Genomic DNA, 20,747 nt, shown 5'->3' with positions numbered 1-20,747 from the left:
GTCTGGTAATCCTGGAAGGGGGATACCACATGTGCGGTCCCTTGTCAAGGTTTCTTCATTTTCCTCATGTTAAGGTTTTTTGAGTTTGTCCTTGCCCTCATGTTGGTTCCGGATCAGGGGATGGTGTAATAATAGTCTGAAAAAATAGTCTGTGTAATAACCTGTGAAGCCCTTTGAGACTCTTTGTGATTAAGGGCTATACAAATAAAAATGACTTGACTTGACTTGTGCTACCAGAGGCTAAGAAGAGTTGTCCCCCCGAATATAAATTAAATCCAAAACCTCACCTTCCCTTCCATGTCAAGTCATGTTTATTTGTGTAGCCCTTAATCAGAAAGAGTCTTAAAGGGCTGCACAGACCACAGATTATTGCAAACCATGAATGTCTGCCGTGGTGTGTCCAATTCCACGCCACGCGGAAGAACATGGAAATCGAGCGGCCGCAGGAAGAGTGCGTGAAAAGCATCACACACTCATGACACAAAGGCGTTAAACGTAAAAAGCCTTTTAAGGTTAGGACACGGGAAACAGAAGGAATAGGGCGCTAATGCCGCCTGCACGGCAAACACAGCACAAGGAGGCCTCCATCGCATATAGTTCAATAGGAAGATCTTAGTTCAAAAACCTAACAAATCGTCAGAGCTGGAAAATGTGGTAATCTCACACTAATTGGTGCAAATTTTGTTAGTAATTACCCTTTAAAATATTATGCAACTCTTCCAAAAATCTGATCCAGTCGATCACGCATCATGCGTACTAAACCCTAAAATATATCAGCTATTTAGATCGTAGTCATTAGCCTAGGGACCTAATGAAACGTCCAGTGGATTTACAAAAAGTTATATACTGGTAACATCCCACTTACATCTTGACTTACATCCACCCATAATAATATTTCAAGAAGAGGCAAATTTTTTTTAATTCAATGTCTGGCCCGCATCTGTATTTTTGGAATGAAAACGACGTTGAGAGGATTATTTATATATATATATATATATAATTTTTTTTGTTTTTTTTTTTGTTTTTTTTTGTGTTCATGGACGGTCATGTGTTTTCTCAGGTTGATTATAATTTTGAGTGAGTTGTCGTATCAAGTCTTTCAAGAGTTTCGATGAATCCAAATCCTGAACAAACCACATCATCTTTAAAATCAGACTTATTAAAAGGAGCTCTATTTTACACTGCTTTGCAAGAATTGTTCCGTTTTGCACGTGGCAATTAGACATACAAAATCCACAGCATGTTAACATTTTCCTCTCTGAGTAATTTAAGATTTGCACATATTTATAACCCCATTTGCAAAACATATGTTTATTATTTTCTAAACCTATTCCAAATGGTTTCATTCCGCATAGAGCAGGGGTTGCGAACATGCGGCTCTTGGCCAATAAGAATGCGTCTCTTTGTCTCATCATATTTTCTATATACTGTGGCTCTTTGCCTCGTTTCATGTTTAGTTTTTTCCCCCTCCTAAAACGCACTTTAATCCATCAGAGTTAATAACAAATAATAAATTATATTTTGAAATTAATTTGGCAGATTTGTTTTTATGCTGCTTTGGACACATAACTGACTGCCATTCATCTACGTTGGTTACGTCTAATGCCGGTCAGTGCGTGGTGTGGCTTTTTGACTCTCACGGTTAAAAATTTCGGCTATTTGTGTCAAACTTGTTCGCCACCCCTGGCATAGAGTAAAGGTAAAATCTTAAGCCCGAGCCGAAATTTGGGGGTGGGGCGATTCGACCAAAATAACTGTTCTCCTGAGTCTTCACAAATAAAATGTAAATGATTGGATTTCTTTTGGGCTCAGTCCCTCAAATCATGTTAATTGGTCGGGCATGGGCTGGTTTAGGCTTAAATACCCACAGGTTTAGGTCGGGCTGGATTTTTTTTTTTTAGGCCTGGACTTACCTCCAGCACAGAGTGAGTGATTGTACTCAACTGTAAAGGCCGCGACTCTCTTGTCTCTGTGGTGCGTCAGGGAATGTGTTTCAAAAAGACCACCCAATTTGTAGAGATTTCATAATTTGCAAATACATGGCTTTCAGTGGATGATTGAGTTTTCTTTTTATAGACTTACTATTTATGTTCCATTATCAGAATAATTGATTAGGCTTTTAAGTCAACAAAGTTCCTTCTATACATCCATGTATTACTTTTTTTTTTAGGGAACAAGAGACTACAACCCAAAGCAGATGGCTATAAGAGAGAAGGTTTTTAACACTATCACCAGCTGTTTCAAACGTCATGGAGCAGAAACCATCGACACACCTGTTTTTGAACTAAAGGTCACAAACTTTAACAAATGCAAATTGATAATATTCATTCGTTTTTGAGAGCTAACACTTTATGCTCGTTGATGTTTAGGACACTCTTACAGGGAAGTATGGAGAAGACTCCAAACTCATCTATGATCTTAAAGACCAAGGAGGAGAGCTGCTGTCCCTTAGATATGACCTCACTGTATCCTTAAAGTGTGCATGTATTGTGTATTCATCCTCGGTCAGAGTGCATGGTTGACGCTCATGCTCAGAGGGACAGTGTGTGTTATTTGACCTGTAGATTTCGCTGTATTGTGTAGTACAGACGCTGCCCTACGTACGAACGAGATGGGTTCCTGACGATCGTTCGTAAGTTGCTTCAGTGCTATATTTTGAATTGAAGGTACGTTTAAAGCTTGTAAAACTAACCTGTATTGTTTTGTACTGAAAAATGAACATTTACTAAAATAATACGCTCAATAAAGATAAATTAAGTTAAAATTAACTTAGTTTTGGAAGATGAGCATCAGGAGTTAGGCAACTTCCTCCTCTGTGGTAGAAAGTGTCTGGAAAAAAAAGCGATCCAACCATTTTCTCAACAGCGTCAAGCTTCCATATTCCACTTTCATTTAAAAAGAAACGACTCTTCTCTTTACTTTACACCACTTTACACCAACCATATTGAATGGATGCACAAGATGTTAAAAAATTTCAAAGTTCTTTTCACGCTCAAGATACAGTATAGTATGTTTACACACGAACTAGGAAGAGGAAGCCAGATTTTTTTCTTTGGGGTGGACGCTGGGTAAAGCTCTCACAGCGCCACACGCCGGTAGCGGCGGAAAGAAGCACTGCAGTACTGTCCTGTACTCGGAAAAAGGTTCACATTAAATCTAACTTACAGCAATGTCTGGATATTTTTCGACGTCCTGATATATAGATTTTTTTTTTCGTATCTACCGTTTTTCGTTACTTGAATGTTTGTAATTAGGGGAGCGTCTGTACAACAAGAAATGAGTGCCAAAGACCACAGGGAAGAATACAAGGAGACGCAATCTTTCTGTTTTTCTTTCTAAGCCTTTCTCATGGTTTTGGTCCCCGTAGCAGCAAATGGCGTACAATTATGTCAGCTCTCTGTAGGTGAGGCTCATGTAAGGCTCATGCAAAATTCTTCACCTACAAGTATTTTAAAATATGCACATTTATATGTTTATCAATCTTTGCTATTATTTAAATCAATATCGTTTTTTAAATTAATTGCATCTTTTTTTTTCTACTCGGAGGCGCAAAGTAATGCACATTGTACGTTAAAATCAGTAACTGTTGGAATAGTTGTACACTCTGTCCAAAAATGTAAAATCATTTTTGGTCTTGTCAATGAATTGTTTGTGTGGCGCTTAAAGAACATGTACACTTTACGCCTTTAAGCTTTAACTATCATTTTGCACATTATTAAATTCATTCAGATGCAGTCCAAATAATAAGAATAACTCGTTCTGATTGAAAAGAGACCAACCTCAGTCCTTGACCCGAGGCCTGCATGTTTTTAAAGTTTCTTTACTTTCAAACAGCATTTTCTCTCATTTTGAACATGATTATCGTATGGATTAGGACAAAGACTGAGAAGAATTATTCACTCTGGTTGCGCAGAGTTAGACTTTGTTATGCAGTTTTATTATTGTATATAATGGAATGGAAAAGGCAGCCTTGGTCCTTGGGGGCCGAGGTCTGCATGTGTGCTGAGGTTTTTTTTTCCCGCAACGGGTGGAAACATAAATTGACCTGGCCAGAGATGTACCTCCCAAAGACACACCAAAGGCAATAGTGCCCCTATGACCCTAGTGGTTAAGGGATCCAACCAACCAACGGGTGAATCCAATGCCCAGAATCATAAATGATCCAATCATTTAGGGTGCACTCACACCAGGGTCATGCTTTTTCTTTAAGCATGCTTACTGTTAATGCGGAATTGAATCACACCTAAGCAATCCACGGATGCATTGTTGGGCAAGCTTGATAGAGGTGGGCCAGAGTACATTACAATTGCCCGCACAGGCAGATGGATACGGCAGCCATCAGAACAAAAACTTATATGTTATCGGGAATGCTCACCATAGAGTTGCTTAGCTGACAAAACAACTGCTCGTCTTGCATGAATAATCTTAATGACGTATATTATTTTTGGACAACTTGCCCAGGCACACATTGTTACAGTAATTCGAGTGCTTCAGCACTGTACGAAATAACTTGCCTCAGTGCGCAGGGTTGGGTAGGGTTACTTTAACTTGATTACTTTCAATTACTTTTGGATGACTCCAATACCAAATATGCTAATAAAAGACAAAAGAAGCTAAATATGAATAAAATTACTACATTTTGTGCAGGCTTGGGGAGTAATGTAATACATGGAATGGCAAAAACGATGTTGGCAAGCTGTTTGGATTTATTTTCATTTTGTTTCTGTCGCATTTTATGTTAGTTTTGCTGGGGATCAAAGAGATCAAAGCCAGGAGAGAAATCTTACCACATGTTGTGAGTCATAATTTTATTCATATTTAGTTTCTTTTCTCTTATTACCATATTTGGTATTGGCGTAATTGAAAGTAATCAAGTTAAAGTAACCCTACCCAACCCTGTCAGTGCGAGTGCCCACTGCCCCACAAGGACACTGATTGCTCACCACTGGTAGAATCTTTACTTTTACTATAACATGTACAACAAAATAAATGACGTTATTGCCTTGTTCTGAACTGTGTCCTGGATTTAGTTAATCTGTACCTTAAGGGGTCAGCCCCCGCAACTAGGACCTTATTTAAAAATCAGGACGTTTTCAATTTACTTAAGTGAATCAGAAATGTACTATTTTGATTGCAGGTTTTTTTCGCCAAGATGTGGAACCGTCCCGTTTGGCTCATGCTAAATTTTCTTATTAAGGCCTTTTAATACAGTATTCGTGTTTGAACTGCACTACATTTAACTGGAATTTGTCTCATTTTTCGTGTATCCTTAAATGTTCAACCATTTCTTATTTCACTCTTATAAATTATGTGATTTGCCTTAACATCCTCACTTTCAGGTGCCATTTGCTCGTTACCTAGCGATGAACAAGGTCACCAACATTAAGCGCTATCATATTGCCAAAGTTTACCGTCGTGATAATCCTGCTATGACTCGTGGACGCTATCGAGAGTTTTACCAATGTGTGAGTCAAATTCACAGCTAATGCACACCGCATCCGGGATCGATATAGTTTGTTTTGCTGCAAACTTTACGCAAGGTTAATGTTTCTTCTCGATATTGCATGCCAACTTTAATGAAGTAAAAAAAGTACACTAGGCAGGAGGGAAGTCATACCTCAATTGGAGAATTATACATGTCAAATTAAAGCTGTTTGCGAAACAAACCAGCTTCATTTGTTTGACATCAGTCAGATATTTAAGACAAAAACTGCTAAACATGCAAGTTTTACAAAATTTTAAACCCAAAAGCTACTTACCTATGTTAGATGAGCCAAATTCCCGAAAGAATCCCCAAAGTGTATAAGAGCATGTACAATATTAACTGAAATTGTGTAAAAGTCCAAAAAAGCTACAACAAAGTTTCCCATCTCGGACGGTCGATGCAGTATGCTGCAGATGGTGGCATGCATCAGGTCCAGGACCTGGATCCCCTGACTGAGAATGCATGTATTGGTACAAATCTGAACTTGGCTATTTTCTCGCTTAGCCAGCCACCAGGCAGCAGGAAATACAAGAAAACATTAGTATGAGGTTAACAACAATAATAGCCATTGAAAATAACAATATCTTAAGTCTAGGACCTTCCACTAATTTTGCAAATTGTATACTGGGGTTGAGCATTCCACTGCACTGGGGGTGCATGAATAAATCAAATGTCATTTGCAAATTATTTTTGAAAGACATTAAGTCTTAGATGGTTGTGCAATCGATCTATGATTTTCTAATGTACCAACGCCGAAATACATTCGTTCCTCATTCAGTGTTAATTAGGCGGCAGTCTCTTTCCTTAAAGTGCCTCTCATGATTTGACCAATTTTGTCAATATCGTACTGTGTGAATGGTATTTTTAAACTGCAGTGGGAGCAGGAAAATGGGCAATGTAGACAACTCCCTGCACGATCCCAGTCGACCCATGGCAGGGTTTAGTACAGTGGATTGCGCAACTATTTTGCCCCCTTGAACTTAGTGACCTTTTGCCATATTTCAGACTTCAAACATAGATATAAAACTGTAATTTCTTGTGAAGGATCAACAATAAGGGGGACATAATCATGAAGCTTTTTTTAACAAATTAAAAACAAAAAAGTGGGTGTGCAAAATTATTCAGCGCCAATGAGTTAATACTTTGTAGTGCCACCTTTTGCTGCGATTACAGCTGCAAGTCGCTTGGAATATCAGTTTTGCTCATCGAAAAACTGATATTTTTGCCCATTCCTCCTTGCAAAACAGTTCGAGCTCAGTGAGGTTGGATGGAAAGTGTTTGTGAACAGCAGTTTTCAGTTCTTTGCACAGATTCTCAATTGGATTGAGATCTGGACTTTGCTTTGGCCATTCTAACTCCTTAATATGTTTTTTTGGTGAACCATTCCATTGTAGCTTTTGCTTTATGTTTTGGATCATTTTCTTGTTGGAAGACTAATCTCCGTCCCAGTCTCAGGTCTTGTGCAGACTCCATCAGGTTTTTTTCCAGAATGGTCCTGGATTTGGCTTCATCCATCTTCCCATCAATTTTAATCATGTTCCCTGTCCCTGCTGAAGAAAAGCAGGCCCAGACCATGATGCTGAGGGGATGGTGTCTTGAGGGTGATGAGCTGTGCTGCTTTTACACCAATCATAACATCTTGCATTGTTGCCAAAAAGTTTGATTTTGCTCTCATCTGACCAGAGCACCTTCTTCCACATGTATGGTGTGTCTCCCAGGTGGCTTGTGGCAAACTTTATACGACACTTTTTATGTATATCTTAAAGAAATGGCTTCCTTTTTTCCCCACTCTTCCATAAAGGCCAGATTTGTGCAGTATACGACTGATTGTTGTCCTATGGACAGATTCTCCCACCTCAGCTGTAGACCTCTGCAGTTCATCCAGAGTGATCATAGGCCTCTTGGCTGCATCTCCGATCAGTTTTATCCTTGTGTGAGCTGAAAGTTTAGGGGGACAGCCCGATCTTGGTAGATTTGCAGTGGTCTGCTTCTCCTTCCATTTCATTATTATTGCTTGCACAGTGCTCCTTGGGATTTTTAAAGCTTGGGAAATCTTTTTGTTTCCAAATCCAGCTTTAAACTTATCCACAACACTATCTCGGACCTGCCTGGTGTGTTCCTCGTTCTTCATGATGCTCTCTGCGCTTTAAAGAGACCCCTGAGACTATCACAGTGCAGGTGCACTTATACAGAGACTTGATTACACACAGGTGGATTCCATTTCTCATCGTTAGTCATTTAGATCAACATTCAGAGATTTGCACTGAACTTATGGACGGTTTGCTGCACTGACAGTAAAGGGGCTGAAGAATTTTGCACACCCACTTCTTCGTTTTTTATTTGTTAAAAAGTTTAAAATATCTAATAAAGTGTGTTACACTTCATGGTTGTGTCCCACTTATTGTTGATGCCTCACAAGAAATTACAGTTTTATATCTATGTTTGAAGTCTGAAATGTGGCTAAAGGTCACAAAGTTCAAGGGGGCCAAATAATTTTGCAGGCCACTGTACTTTTACGTTTCTTAACCTATTGAGGATGAAGGACAAGATTTGACTGGCAAGGCATATGATCAAAAGAGGCTAGCACACCAAATTTTGACACACGCTTACATAGATGAATATTGGTGTCTAAAAAGCTTTCAAAACAAAATTTGAATTTGAAGCACACTTAAATTCTTAAATTCCATAAACAAAGGTAAAAACAAAACAAATGTGGTTATTGTCTGCTTTTTAGGATTTTGACATTGCTGGGCAATATGATAGCATGGTTCCAGATGCTGAGTGTTTAAGAATTGTCCATGAAATCCTCAGTGAGTTGGACCTTGGAGACTTTCGCATCAAGGTAGCATCTAGTAAATTTTAATAAATTTTCAATATCTGAAAACGAGCTATTGATATTGGAAACAAGGTGTCATCTTTGTTCTTTTTTTAAGGTCAATGATAGACGCATCCTTGATGGGATGTTTGCTGTGTGTGGTGTACCAGATGACATGTTCCGCTCCATCTGTTCAACTGTGGACAAACTTGACAAGGTACGCAAGACTATACACTGTATGGCGAGTCGACATGAATAAAAAAATAATTACAGTTTTTCTGACAAGTTTTACTGACAGGTTTTGTGATTCACAATGGTCATTACCTTCCCTTAAGCTTTGGCCAATCGTTACTCTTGACATTCACACAAGTATAAAATCAAATGTATTCAAAACGATTCTTTTTATTCAAATAATGGAAGAATTATTTTACCAGTGTTAGTGAGGCGTACAATTGCATCCTATGACCATATTAATAGAAGATTCGACAATTTGCTAATGTTGGACATCAGTTTTGTAATGAATGGTGAGAAACTTTACTTTACTTTAATTTACAGACTGTTAATCTGCAAGTGTTTTGTTTTTTTAATAATCCTGCCCAGATTTGGGTGTTATGTTTAAGACTGAATTATGCTGAAAAAAAGATTCTGAATTCCATTTATGTTTCCACATTTTTCTGTCAGACACACTAAAGTACTTATCCCCAGGTATGGGCGGAACCAGTATTATCTTAGTAAACAAGTAGCTGCAGAATATTGTTTTTGTAATAGTCTTTTTTTTTTTCTAAACCAGGAGATTCCAAAGTAAACAAATACAGTCATTAATTACTACTGTGTGTATTTCTAATTCACCTACAATGTGAAGAACATTACATTTAGTGAGAGCAGTGTTCCTGTCCTTGGAATTGAAAGATGGCTGAATGGCCTTGGAGGCACAAACAACTTAATAAAACCGGCTAACAGTCACTTATTTTCTCTGTTTCCTCTTGTGATTTTTAAAAAGAAAACGTTTGAGCCAAAAAGCCTCTTCATTCTTAATACATAGCGTTTTATTCCAGAATACTTCGTTTTATCCAAACTGAAACTCTGGGAGTGAGAGAGGATGATTCCATTTCAATCAATTGCAACTGATTTAAAATCTGATTAAAAATGTTACCACTGTTGCCACCAGGAAGGTGGTGGAGAAAATCTTGATTGGGTTTTTATTGACAGGAAAATCCTATATGCTGGCAGAAATTGGTCTTGAGAGATACAATCACAGAAATATAGTTCTCCTTTTTTAACAGAAACATCAGCCTTTCGAAAGGCTGACTTAATTTCAGACAGCGCAGGGAGTTTTTCAGCAATAAAACCTTCTAATTGTGTTTCAAACAGGCATAGCTTTACAAAGAAAAAATGAAAATGCTCAAACAGCTGTTCTTTACTTTGTTGGTTCTTTTATTCAGATGATGAGTGTGATTGACCAAAAATTTAATGTATGCAAGCTGCACTGGGTAACTTAATCTGACCCTTCCCTTTCAAAAATTAATCAATCTTAGATCTCTGCCAATAAAACAGCTGAGCCAGCACACGTCAGAGTGCCTAAGTATTCAGCATTTGCATCAAAAAAAGAAAGCTTGAAAGTTTTGTTACCTAAACACCTGTGCCTGCTTTCAAGCTTCATCTTTAAGATGAAGATTTGAATTTACTGACATGTTTTCAACACTTAGCACCACTCTATTTTGGGAGTTTACGTTGTTTCGTTGAATTTGATCAGACACTTCTCTACGAACTTTTTTTTTAATCATTTGCTATCTGTCCATCTGGTAATGACCACTTACTTTGTATTTCTTTCTGTCAAGCATAATGGCCCAGCAACAATATATAATTGTATACTTCTTTTTTCATAGACTATTTGAAAATCAGGTTTTAATTAATGATAAAAAAACCTCATTATTTTTTCCATGAAAAGCTTACATTTTAAAAGGCATTTATGTCATCATTAATTTTGTTTCCTCTTTACTTTTTGCTTTGTTGTTCATTGCCCTCTTTTAATCAGATGCCATGGGACTTTGTGAAAAGAGAGATGGTGAATGACAAAGGCTTGTCAGAAGAGGCTGCTGTCCAGATTGGTGAATATGTCAGTTTGCGGGGTAAGTGTACAATCTTATAAGACTTTTCTTTTTTTATGACTTACCAATAAAAGGTGTTGACAGACTTGGCCTGAATAGAGCTTTTCTCAGCACACTCTAAGCGCATTAAAAAATCACTCATTCATTCATTCATTCATGTGCACATTAATAAACCAGTGTTGAAGTGCTGCCAACTGAGAGCAAATTAATTTTTAGCATCTTGTCTAAGGTCACTCCGACATTATTAGCATGTTTGCAGACAATTCCAGAACTGTTCGGTTGGGAGATGGAAACTTTACCATATAATAATTAAACATTGTTTTCAAGAGTCAAAATTGAAGAGTGTTGCGTTATAATTAAATCGCATTTTCCAGACAACAAGTCGCTCCGGAGTATATGTCACACCAGCCATATTTAAAAGAAAAAATCATACATAATTCACACCCGGAGTATAAGTCATATTTTTGGGGTAAAATTATTTACGCGTCATCTTGAAAAGCAATTTGAAATAAAAGAACCGGCTGAATAAGTTTGTACGATAGATGAAAATTAAACAATTGACATGCCTGTTATTTTTAATAACGACGTAACATATTAAGTTATTCGGATAATTCTAGCATAAATAAAATGCTTAGCAGTTGCACTCCAAATCACTGAATCCAATTAAATGTTTTTGCACTACTGGCAGTTCTTTATAGCTTGCCACTCCTTGCACATTTGCTCTCTGCACTATTGTACTTACAGCGTTATTGTTACAGTGTTAATGTTACTCTTTACCTGACTTATTAACCTGACTGCCCATTTTGCACATCTGGTTAGCTACTCCTCTTGCACTATCGGCACTATGGTAAAATACTATACGTAGCCATAATACAATACAACTTTTACTTATATCTGTACATTCAAGGAAACTGTGCGGGTCAGATGTATCGACATTTCGTTCTGTATACACGTGTACTAGAATGACAATAAAGTAGATCTGAATCTGAATCCTCGGTGTCACTGTCACATTGAACAATCCGCCCCTTCCTTTTTCCGTTTCTACGTTGCTTACATCAGACCCCTCCTCACCTCGTTATGTCACTATTTGCAGCTTGTAATCTGCAGAAAATGATTTTACAGTGGCTTGCGAAAATATTTGGCCCGCTTGAACTTTGTGACCTTTTGCCACATTTCAGACTTCAAACATAAGTCAAGTCATGTTTATTTGTATAGCCCTTAATCACAAAGAGTCCTTAAGGGCTGCACAGATCAAAGGCTATTGCAAACTATTAATTCAGACTATTACGACACCATCCCCTCATCTAAAACCTACACGAGGGCAAATCATACACAATGATACATATATTATCAATAATACATATTATCAACACAAAATATAGATTATTCATATCCTATTGAGTATAAGTGCGTTTTAAGCTTATATTTAAACATTTACACTGAGGTTGCAGATCAAATCTTAGGGGGAAGAGCATTCCCCCACAGCACTGGGGCCCGGATGGAGAACGCTCTCGAACCTGCGGATCTCTTCTTGGCTCTTGGGATCACTAGTAGACCAGCGTTTTCAGAGCAAAGGCTCCAGACCGGAACATAGGGGGGAAATTAAATCTGAAAGATATGAGTCAAGTCATTTTTATTTGTATAGCCCTTAATCACAGAGAGTCTCAAAGGGCTGCACAGGTTATTGCACAGACTATTATTTCAGACTATTATTACACCATCCCCTGATCTGAAACCAACATGAGAGCAAGGAAAAACTCAAAAACCTCAACATGAGGAAAATGAAGAAACCTTGAGAAGGGACCGCACATGTGGTAATCCCCCTTTCAGGATGACCAGGCTGCAATGGATATTGCAATTACAAATAGTACAGAGATATTGTCAATGCAGGTTAGCTAAAATCGGGGTAATGTGATCAAACTTTCTTGTCTTAGTTAAAAGCCTCGCTGCAGCATTTTGTACCAGCTGAAGGCTCTTGATTTTGGACTTCAGGAGACCGGAGAGTAGTGCATTACAGTAATCGAGACGGGAAGTAACAAACGCGTGAATTATAATCTCCGCATCTGACTGAGACAGCATAGGACGAATTTTAGCAATGTTTTGAAGATGGAAGAAAACTCTCATCTCTCATCTCCCATCTCATTAGCCGTACCGCTTATCCTCATTAGGGTCGCGGGGGGGCTGGAGCCCATCCCAGTCATCTCCGGGCAGTGGGCAGGGGACACCCTGAACTGGGCACACAGGGACAGACAACTCATTCGCTCATTCACACCTAGGGACAATTTTGGACCGGCCAATTCACCTGACATGCATGTTTTTGGAACGTGGGAGGAAACCGGAGTGCCCGGAGGAAACCCACGCAAGCACGGGGAGAACATACAAACTCCACACAGGAAGTCACGGCATTTAGATGGACCAATAACTAACATTTTGTATTTTTCAGAGTTAAGGCGCAAGAAGTTGAGCGACATCCACTCTTTTATTCCAGTGAGGCAGGCCTCCAAATTTCCACAATTTAGTGTGGCAGATTCTCCTTGATCTGCTACCTTATCGTGGTAGAGGAGTTTGTGTGTCCCAATGATCCTAGGAGCTATGTTGTCGGAGGCTTTAAGCCCCTGGTAGGGTCACCCATGGCAAACAGGTCCTAGGTGAGTGGCCAGCCAAATGCAGATCAGAAGACCCCTTATGATGAGACAAAACGTGGGTCCTCAATTTCCCTCGCCTGGACGCGGGTTACCGGGGGCCCCTTCTGGAGCCAGGTCTGGAGGTGAGGTCCGCTGGCAAGCGCCTGGTGGCCGGACCCTTACCCACGGGGGCCTGCCGGGCACAGCCCGAAGGGACGACGTGCGACCCTCTTCCCATGGGCTCACCACCTGTAGGAGGGGCCAAAGGGGTCGGATGCGCAGAGAGCTGGGTAGCGGCCAAGGGAGGGGTCCTTGGCGCGACGATCCCCGGCTACAGAAACTGGCTTTTGGGACATGGAACGTTACCTCTTTGGCAGGGAAGGAGCCCAAGTTGGTGCGTGAGGTTGAGAAATTCCGACTAGATACAGTCGGACTCACCTCCACGCACGGCTTGGGCTCTGATACCAGTCCTCTCGAGAGGGGTTGGACTTTCTTCCACTCTGGAGTTGCCCGTGGTGAGAGGCGCAGAGCCGGTGTGGGCATATTAGTTGCTCCACGGCTCGGCACCTGTAAGTTGGGGTTCACCCCAGTAGACGAGAGGGTAGCCTCCCGCCGCCTTTGGGTGGGGGGACGGGTCCTGACTGTTGTTTGTGCTTATGCACCAAATAGCAGTTCGGAGTACCCACCCTTCTTGGAGTCCTTTGAGGGTGTACCTGAGAGCGCGCCCCCTGGGTACTCCCTCGTGCTGCTGGAAGACTTCTACCCTCACGTGGGGAAGCGGTGTGCCATCGACACTGTGTATAGTGCCGATGGGGCGCTGCTGACCTCGACCCGGGATGTTGTGAATCGGTGGGCGGAGTACTTCGAAGACCTTCTCAATCCTACCGACATGTCTTCCGCTGGGGAAGCAGAGCCTGAGGACTCTGGGTTGGGCTCTTTTATCACTGGGGTTGAAGTCACCGAGGTGGTCAAAAAACTCAGTGGCCTGGCCCCGGGGGTTGATGAGATCCGCCCAGAGTTCATTAGGGCTCTGGATGTTGTCTGCAACATTGTGTGGACATCGGGGACAGTGCCTCTGGACTGGCAGACTGGGGTGGTGGTTCCCGTCTTGAAGAAGGGGGACCAGAGAGTGTGTTCCAACTACAGGGGAATCACACTTCTCAGCCTCCCTGGTAAGGTCTAATCAGGGGTACTGGAGAGGAGGGTCCGCCAAGAAGTCGAATCTCGGATTCAGGAGGAACAGTGTGGTTTTCGTCCTGGCCGTGGATCACTGGACCAGCTCTATAGACTCTGCAGGGTCTCTGAGGGTGCATGGGAGTTTGCCTGTCCGGTCTACATGTGTTTTGTGGACTTGGAGAAGGCATTCGACCGTGTTCCTCGGGAGGCCCTCTGGGGGGTGCTTCGGGAGTTTGGGGTACCGCACAGTCTTATCCAGGCTGTGCTGTCCCTGTATGCCCGGTGCCAGAGTCTGGTCCGCATTGCCGGCAGTAAGTCTGATTTGTTCCCGGTGAGGGTTGGGCTCCGCCAGGGCTGCCCTTTGTCACCGATTCTGTTCATAACTTTTATGGACAGAATTTCTAGGCGCAGCCTTGGCGGGGATGGAGTCCGGTTTGGGGGCCTCAACATTGCGTCACTGCTTTTTGCAGATGACGTGGTGCTGTTGGCTTCCTCAGGCCGTGATCTTCAGCTCTCGCTGGAGCGATTCGCAGCCGAGTGTGAAGCGGCCGGGATGAGGATCAGCACCTCCAAGTCCGAGGCCATGGTACTCAGTCGGAAAAGGGTGGTATGCTCCCTCCGGGTTGGGGAGGAGGTCTTGCCCCAAGTGGAGGTGTTCAAGTATCTTGGGGTCTTGGTCACGAGTGAGGGTAGGATGAAACGGGAGATTGACAGACGGGTCGGTGCAGCGTCTGCCATCATTTGGACCCTGTACCGGTCCGTCGTGGTGAAGAGGGAGCTGAGCCGAAAGGCAAAGCTTTCGATCTACCGGTCGATCTATGTTCCTACCCTCACCTATGGTCATGAACTTTGGGTCATGACCGAAAGAACACGATCCCGGATACAAGTGGCCGAAATGACTTTCCTCCGCAGGGTGGCTGGGTTCTCACTTAGAGATAATAATAATAATAATAATTTCCTTTGTATTGTCATTCTTTGTAACAATGTACACAGAACGAAATGTCGATACACCTGACCCGTTGTAGCGAGCCGATGCAGCCGCAGCCAACAGAGGGTGCCGCCATTTTACCAATGTTATAAGTCTTAGGTATGACTCGGCCGAGGCGCGAACCAGCGACCTCCCAGTCTCAAAGCGGGCGGGTGAGAAGCTCAGTCATCCGGGAGGGACTCGGTGTAGAGCTACTGTTCCTCCGCGTTGAAAGGAGCCAGTTGAGGTGGCTCGGGCATCTAATAAGGATGCCTCCTGGACGCCTCCCTCGGGAGGTGTTCCGGGCATGTCCCACCGGCAGGAGGCCCCGGGGGCGACCCAGGACACGTTTGAGAGACTATATCTCTCGGCTGGCTTGGAAACGCCTCGGGGTCCCGTCGGATGAGCTGGAGGAGGTGGCTGGGGATAGGGACGTCTGGGCTTCCCTATTAACGCTGCTTCCCCCGCGACCCGACCTCGGATAAGCGGAAGACAATGGATGGATGGATGGATGGAGATTCCTCCATCGGAAGTTATAGTTGAGTGTAATCTGCGTAGCAATAGAAACTGATATTATACTTGCGAATAATATCACCTATTGGAAGCATGTAAATGCTGAAAAGAAGGGGGCCAAGTACTGAACCTTGCGGAACACCACAGGTAACACGAAACGGCCCAGATGCCATTTCACCATATTTAACACGGTGCGTCCTATCTGAGAGGTAGGATCTGAACCACGAGAGGACGGTTACTGAGAGACCAATCCATTTATCCAGCCTTCTAGTAAAATCTTATGGTCCACAGTGTCAAAAGCAGCACTAAGGTCCAGCAGCAGCAAGGGTGATGAAGCGCCAGAGTCTATAGCCAGTAGAAGATCATTGGTTACCTTAAAAAGGGCTGTCTCATTAGAGTGGTTAGCCCTGAATCCTGATTGCATGGATTCAAAAAGATTGTTCTCGGATATAAAATCATTCAGCTGCTGTGCCACAACTTTTGAAGTACTTTAGAAAGAAACGGTAGGTTTGACACAGGTCTATTATTACATAAGCTTTCTGGATCAAGGTTGGGTCGTTTCAGTGTATGGTTAATAAAAGCGGACTTAAAAGCCGCTGGAACTACACTTGAGGTGAGTGATATGTTTGTAATATTTAGAACTGAAGGTCCATGGACCCCAAAAAGACCTTTAATCAGCGAACCCGGAAGCGGGTCAAACAGGCAAGTAGTCGTATTGGATGTATTCACCACCTGTTTAAGATTATCGAGTGACAGATTACTAAATCGGGAAAAAATACCTGGTTAGCCACCATGTTGCGCATCTATAGATTTCAGACCTTTGATATGTGATGTATTAACGTTGTCTTTAGAAATTTCTTTCCGTATGTGTTGAATCTTCTTATTTAAGTAGACCATAAAGTCATGGGGAGAACTATATGGGATAATCTGTTGCCTCGTTAGGATGCTACAGTGTTGAAAAGGATTTTGGGGTTATTCTTTTATGCCGCAATCACCTTCGAACAATAGGCTGATTTTGCAGAGGTAAGGGGTGCTTTATACTCTTAACAAGTTGTCACACCAGGTTTGACGGAAAACCTCAAGCTTGGTAGCGGGCGATTTTCTTTTAGATTTCCTGCATTCTTGTTTAAGCGATCTAGTTTCATCAGTAAACCAAAGCGTGCGTCTTTTAGGTCGTGATTTAAGCCGTATGGGCGCTACTGAATCCAGGACACTAGCCAGGGTAGCATTAAACTCATTCATGAGTGAGTCAATATAGAGGCTTTATATCAAGGAAACGACGCAACTACTCCTGAAAGAAGATCGGAGTTTAGAAACTATGCTAGTGCTTATATTGAGTCTACTAAATCCTTCAGCTTTTTAATACAACATTTAGCCAGCACCTCAAATGTAACTAAATAATGATCAGAAATAACAGTAGTACACGGTAACACCGTCATGTTTGAGGCTGAAACTCATCGAGTCAGAACCAAATCTAGCGTGTTTCCATCTTAATGAGTTGGCAAATCAACCAGTTGATAAAACCAAATGCATCAATTAGAGACCGAAACGCAACAGTAAATGAACTGAGTGGGGAGTTCATATGAATGGTAAAGTCCCCTCATAATTATAATTTTGTCTGCATAGGTTACTAAGTCATACAACAGTTTAGAGAATTCATCTAAGAACACTGAGTATGGTCCAGGTGCGCCACAGTTCCTACATAAATTGACATCAAAGAGAGAGACCGCATAACAACAACCCCGAACGCCTTAAAATTATTAGAGGTACAGGGAGTAAGTTTGAGTATTTTTCAAAAATTAGCGCAACACCGCCACCCTTCTTCAAAGCGCGTGCTACATGACAGCTCACGTAGTCTTGAGGAGAAGCCTCATTTAACGGTAAAAACTCATCCGGTCTCAACCAACTTTCACACAGACAGAGTTACATTTGTAATCATGAATGATATTATCAACAAGTACAGCATTAGGAGCAAGCGATCTAATATTTAAAAGACTAAATTTGAGCTTTGCTGAATCTTTGAACTTAGCTGAAGTCTTTGTAGAGATCGTCACAAGATGTCGCCGTTCGGGCGTGTTGAGTCTCAGGCGTCGGTTGACAGGCAAGATTGATGAAGAATTATTGGTGGAATTAGACACAATTTCATCATCTTCGTGTCCTCTGCCGTTTCGCCGATGTAGCTCCCTTGCCCGAGCGACAGCCCCGCTTTTGTTTACGATCCCCATGCCGTCTCCGCTGCTTCGTAAGTGGGTTGGCCAACCACGGAGATCCCAGATCTCTTTGTATCTCTTGCGGGATATCAAAGGTGGTATAAAAAGTGCCCAAAAGTCTAAATTTAGATGCAGACCCAATTGTATAAGTTCCTCTCAACTATAGGTATTATTGGCCACGCATGTGTCCAGAAAAGAAAGCAAAAAAGAATTGAACGGTAATAAATAGAAAATTAGCTGGAGAGCTGTGAGCGTCTGTGTGCGCCGCCATCTTCACCATCATAAGGATATAAAACTCATGTGAAGAATGAACAAGTAAAAAACGAAAAAGTTGGTGTGCACAATTATTCATCCCCATTGATAATACTTTGTAGCGCCACCTTCTGAATGAATGAGTGGAATGAATGAAAATGAAAACTTTATTCGAACATTAAAATAAAAACCGAACAAAAACAATAACTCGACAACAAAATAATATTACATAATATGTTCGAAAAGGGGTATTGAGAAGCAAATGCTCATATTCCCTACCCTTTCATCTTCCCTATTAAACACACCAATTATATAACAACAATACTATTAATAACAGTTATGGTATAACAACAGCAACAATGACACAAAGTTAATCATAGTTCTAGACACACTCGTATCACTCATACCCGATTTTCTTCATCCCTGTATTTCGCCAGGAATGTTTTTTGTATCTAAATTCAAACAAGTGAATAGATATACATCGTTTGATCTTGTCTTGCAAACCGTTCCAGAGCTTGACTCCACACACGCACACACATACTTCTCCTGGTGGTTCTCACCTTTGCGATCATGAATTCACTACAGCCCCTTAAGTAAAAACTTCCTTCTTTTCGAATGAATAATTTATTGATGTTTTCTGGCACTATGTTTTTGTTGACCTTAAATGTTAGTTGTGCAGTAAAAAAAATTACTAAATCATCTAATTTTAATAGCTTGGACTGCAGGAATAAAATATTAGTATGATCTCGATATCCTACCCTGTGTATAGTTCTAATTGCACGTTTTTGGAGGATAAAAAGGGGCTGAAGTAAACTTTTGTAATTATTGCCCCAGACTTCTGCACAATATGTTAAGTATGGCAGAACTGGAGAACAATATAATAAATACAATGCATTATAGATTAAAATTAATTTGGCTTTATTAATTATTAAAATGCTTTTAGATACTTTAGTTTGTATGTGTTTGATGTGTGTTTTCCAGCTTAATTTATTGTCTATTATGACCCCTAAAAACTTAATTTCTGATACAGCTTCTATTGCAGCACCATCCATTTTTACTTCTAAATCTTGATTTGCCTTGCGATTACCAAAGAATATTACTTTGGTTTTATTTAAATTTAAAGATATTTTTTTATATCCATCCATACTTTTAGGTTAATTAATTCATCATTAATACAGGTTACTAAATCAATATACAGTGAAACCTCGGTTCTCGACCATAATCCGTTCCAGAACCCTGTTCAAAAACCGATTTGTTCGATCACCAAAATCGTTTTTCCCTTTAAAAATAATGTAAATCGTTTTTAATCCCTTCCAACACCCTGAATGTTTACCTAGAATGTTTAACGTAAACATGAAGCTAACCCAGGCTAATTGTACGTTCGCGTTATTGTAATCTTCCGTACGAAAGATTACGATAACATGAACGTGTAAAAATAAAAAAATCAGGTCGTTTACAAGTCATTGAGGACCCGGGTCTCCACCACAAGTGGTGAGCGGTTCATTGGAAAGGGGGCTCCGTTCCAACACCCTGAATGTTGAGCTCTGTTCCAACACCATGAATGTTTACCTTGAATGTTTAACATAAACAGAAAGCTAACCCAGGCTAATCGTACGTTCGCGTTATCGTAATCTTCCGTAAGAAAGATTACGCTAACATGAACGTGTAAAAATAAAGAAAAAAAGGATAAAGAAAAGAATTATGAATAGGATTTCTTACCTTTGTGGTGGTCAGCAGAATCCATGCTGTATTCCCTAGCAAGATCAGACACTCGCACACCTCCTTCATATTTTGCTATTATTTCTTTCTTAAATGCAATAGTTGTACGCACTACTTTTCTTTTTTCACCTGTTGCAACTTTGCTGCTTGCACTGACTTTCTTCGGAGGCATAATTAGGGGCTAAAACACTTCGTACACCTATATTAAAAGCGAAAGCAAAACGAAGCACGTCCGCACGCGATAAGAGTTGGTCACGAACAGAGCGATCTACACCCACACGCCGCTCAGCATCGCATCCTAGCGTACACACTCACGCATTAACGGCGTTCCAACTCGAACAGCGAAGCAAGAATTTCTCTACATTTTTGGTTGGACTCCGATTTGTTCGAACTGAGAGGCGTTTGAAAACCGAGGTTCCACTGTAGTTATCATTTGAATAGAAAATGTTAGTGTCGTCTGCAAATATAACTATTTTCAATAGTTTTGAAACATTAAAAATATCTTAGATATATAAATAGACCTTTTGCTGCGATTACAGCTGCAAGTCGATTGGGGTATGGCTCTATCAGTTTTGCACATCGAAAAACTGATATTTTTGCCCATTCCTCCTTGCAAAACAGCTCGAGCTCAGTGAAGTTGGATGGAAAGCGTTTGTGAATAGCAGTTTTCTGTTCTTTCCACAGAATCTCAATTGGATTGCGGTCTGGACTTTGATTTGGCCATTCTAACACCTTGATGTTTTTTGTGGTGAACCATTCCATTGTAGCTTTTGCTTTCTGTTTTGGATCATTGTCTTGTTGGAAGACAAATCTCCGTCCCAGTCTCAGGTCTTGCGGACTCCATCAGGTTTTCTTCCAGAATGGTCCTGTATTTGGCT

General features: G+C 41.1%; 1 protein-coding gene across 3 annotated transcripts in view; it reads left to right on the top strand.

Annotated features, from left to right (window-relative positions):
* The window catches only part of hars (histidyl-tRNA synthetase), a 57,967-nt gene that overhangs the window by 19,096 nt on the left and 18,124 nt on the right, over positions 1-20,747 (top strand). For all 3 annotated transcript variants that reach the window (XM_088344064.1, XM_088344062.1, XM_088344063.1), the window contains 6 exons: positions 2,171-2,290; positions 2,370-2,465; positions 5,340-5,465; positions 8,220-8,327; positions 8,419-8,517; positions 10,336-10,429. In XM_088344064.1, the coding sequence (XP_088200190.1) occupies positions 2,171-2,290; positions 2,370-2,465; positions 5,340-5,465; positions 8,220-8,327; positions 8,419-8,517; positions 10,336-10,429 (643 nt within the window). The remainder of the gene's footprint in view (positions 1-2,170; positions 2,291-2,369; positions 2,466-5,339; positions 5,466-8,219; positions 8,328-8,418; positions 8,518-10,335; positions 10,430-20,747) is intronic.

Source organism: Urocampus carinirostris, chromosome 9 (assembly GCF_059441175.1).
Source record: "Urocampus carinirostris isolate Australia breed hairy pipefish chromosome 9, RoL_Ucar_1.0, whole genome shotgun sequence".
Lineage (NCBI taxonomy): Eukaryota > Metazoa > Chordata > Actinopteri > Syngnathiformes > Syngnathidae > Urocampus > Urocampus carinirostris.
This window is presented reverse-complemented; position numbering and strand designations above follow the sequence as displayed.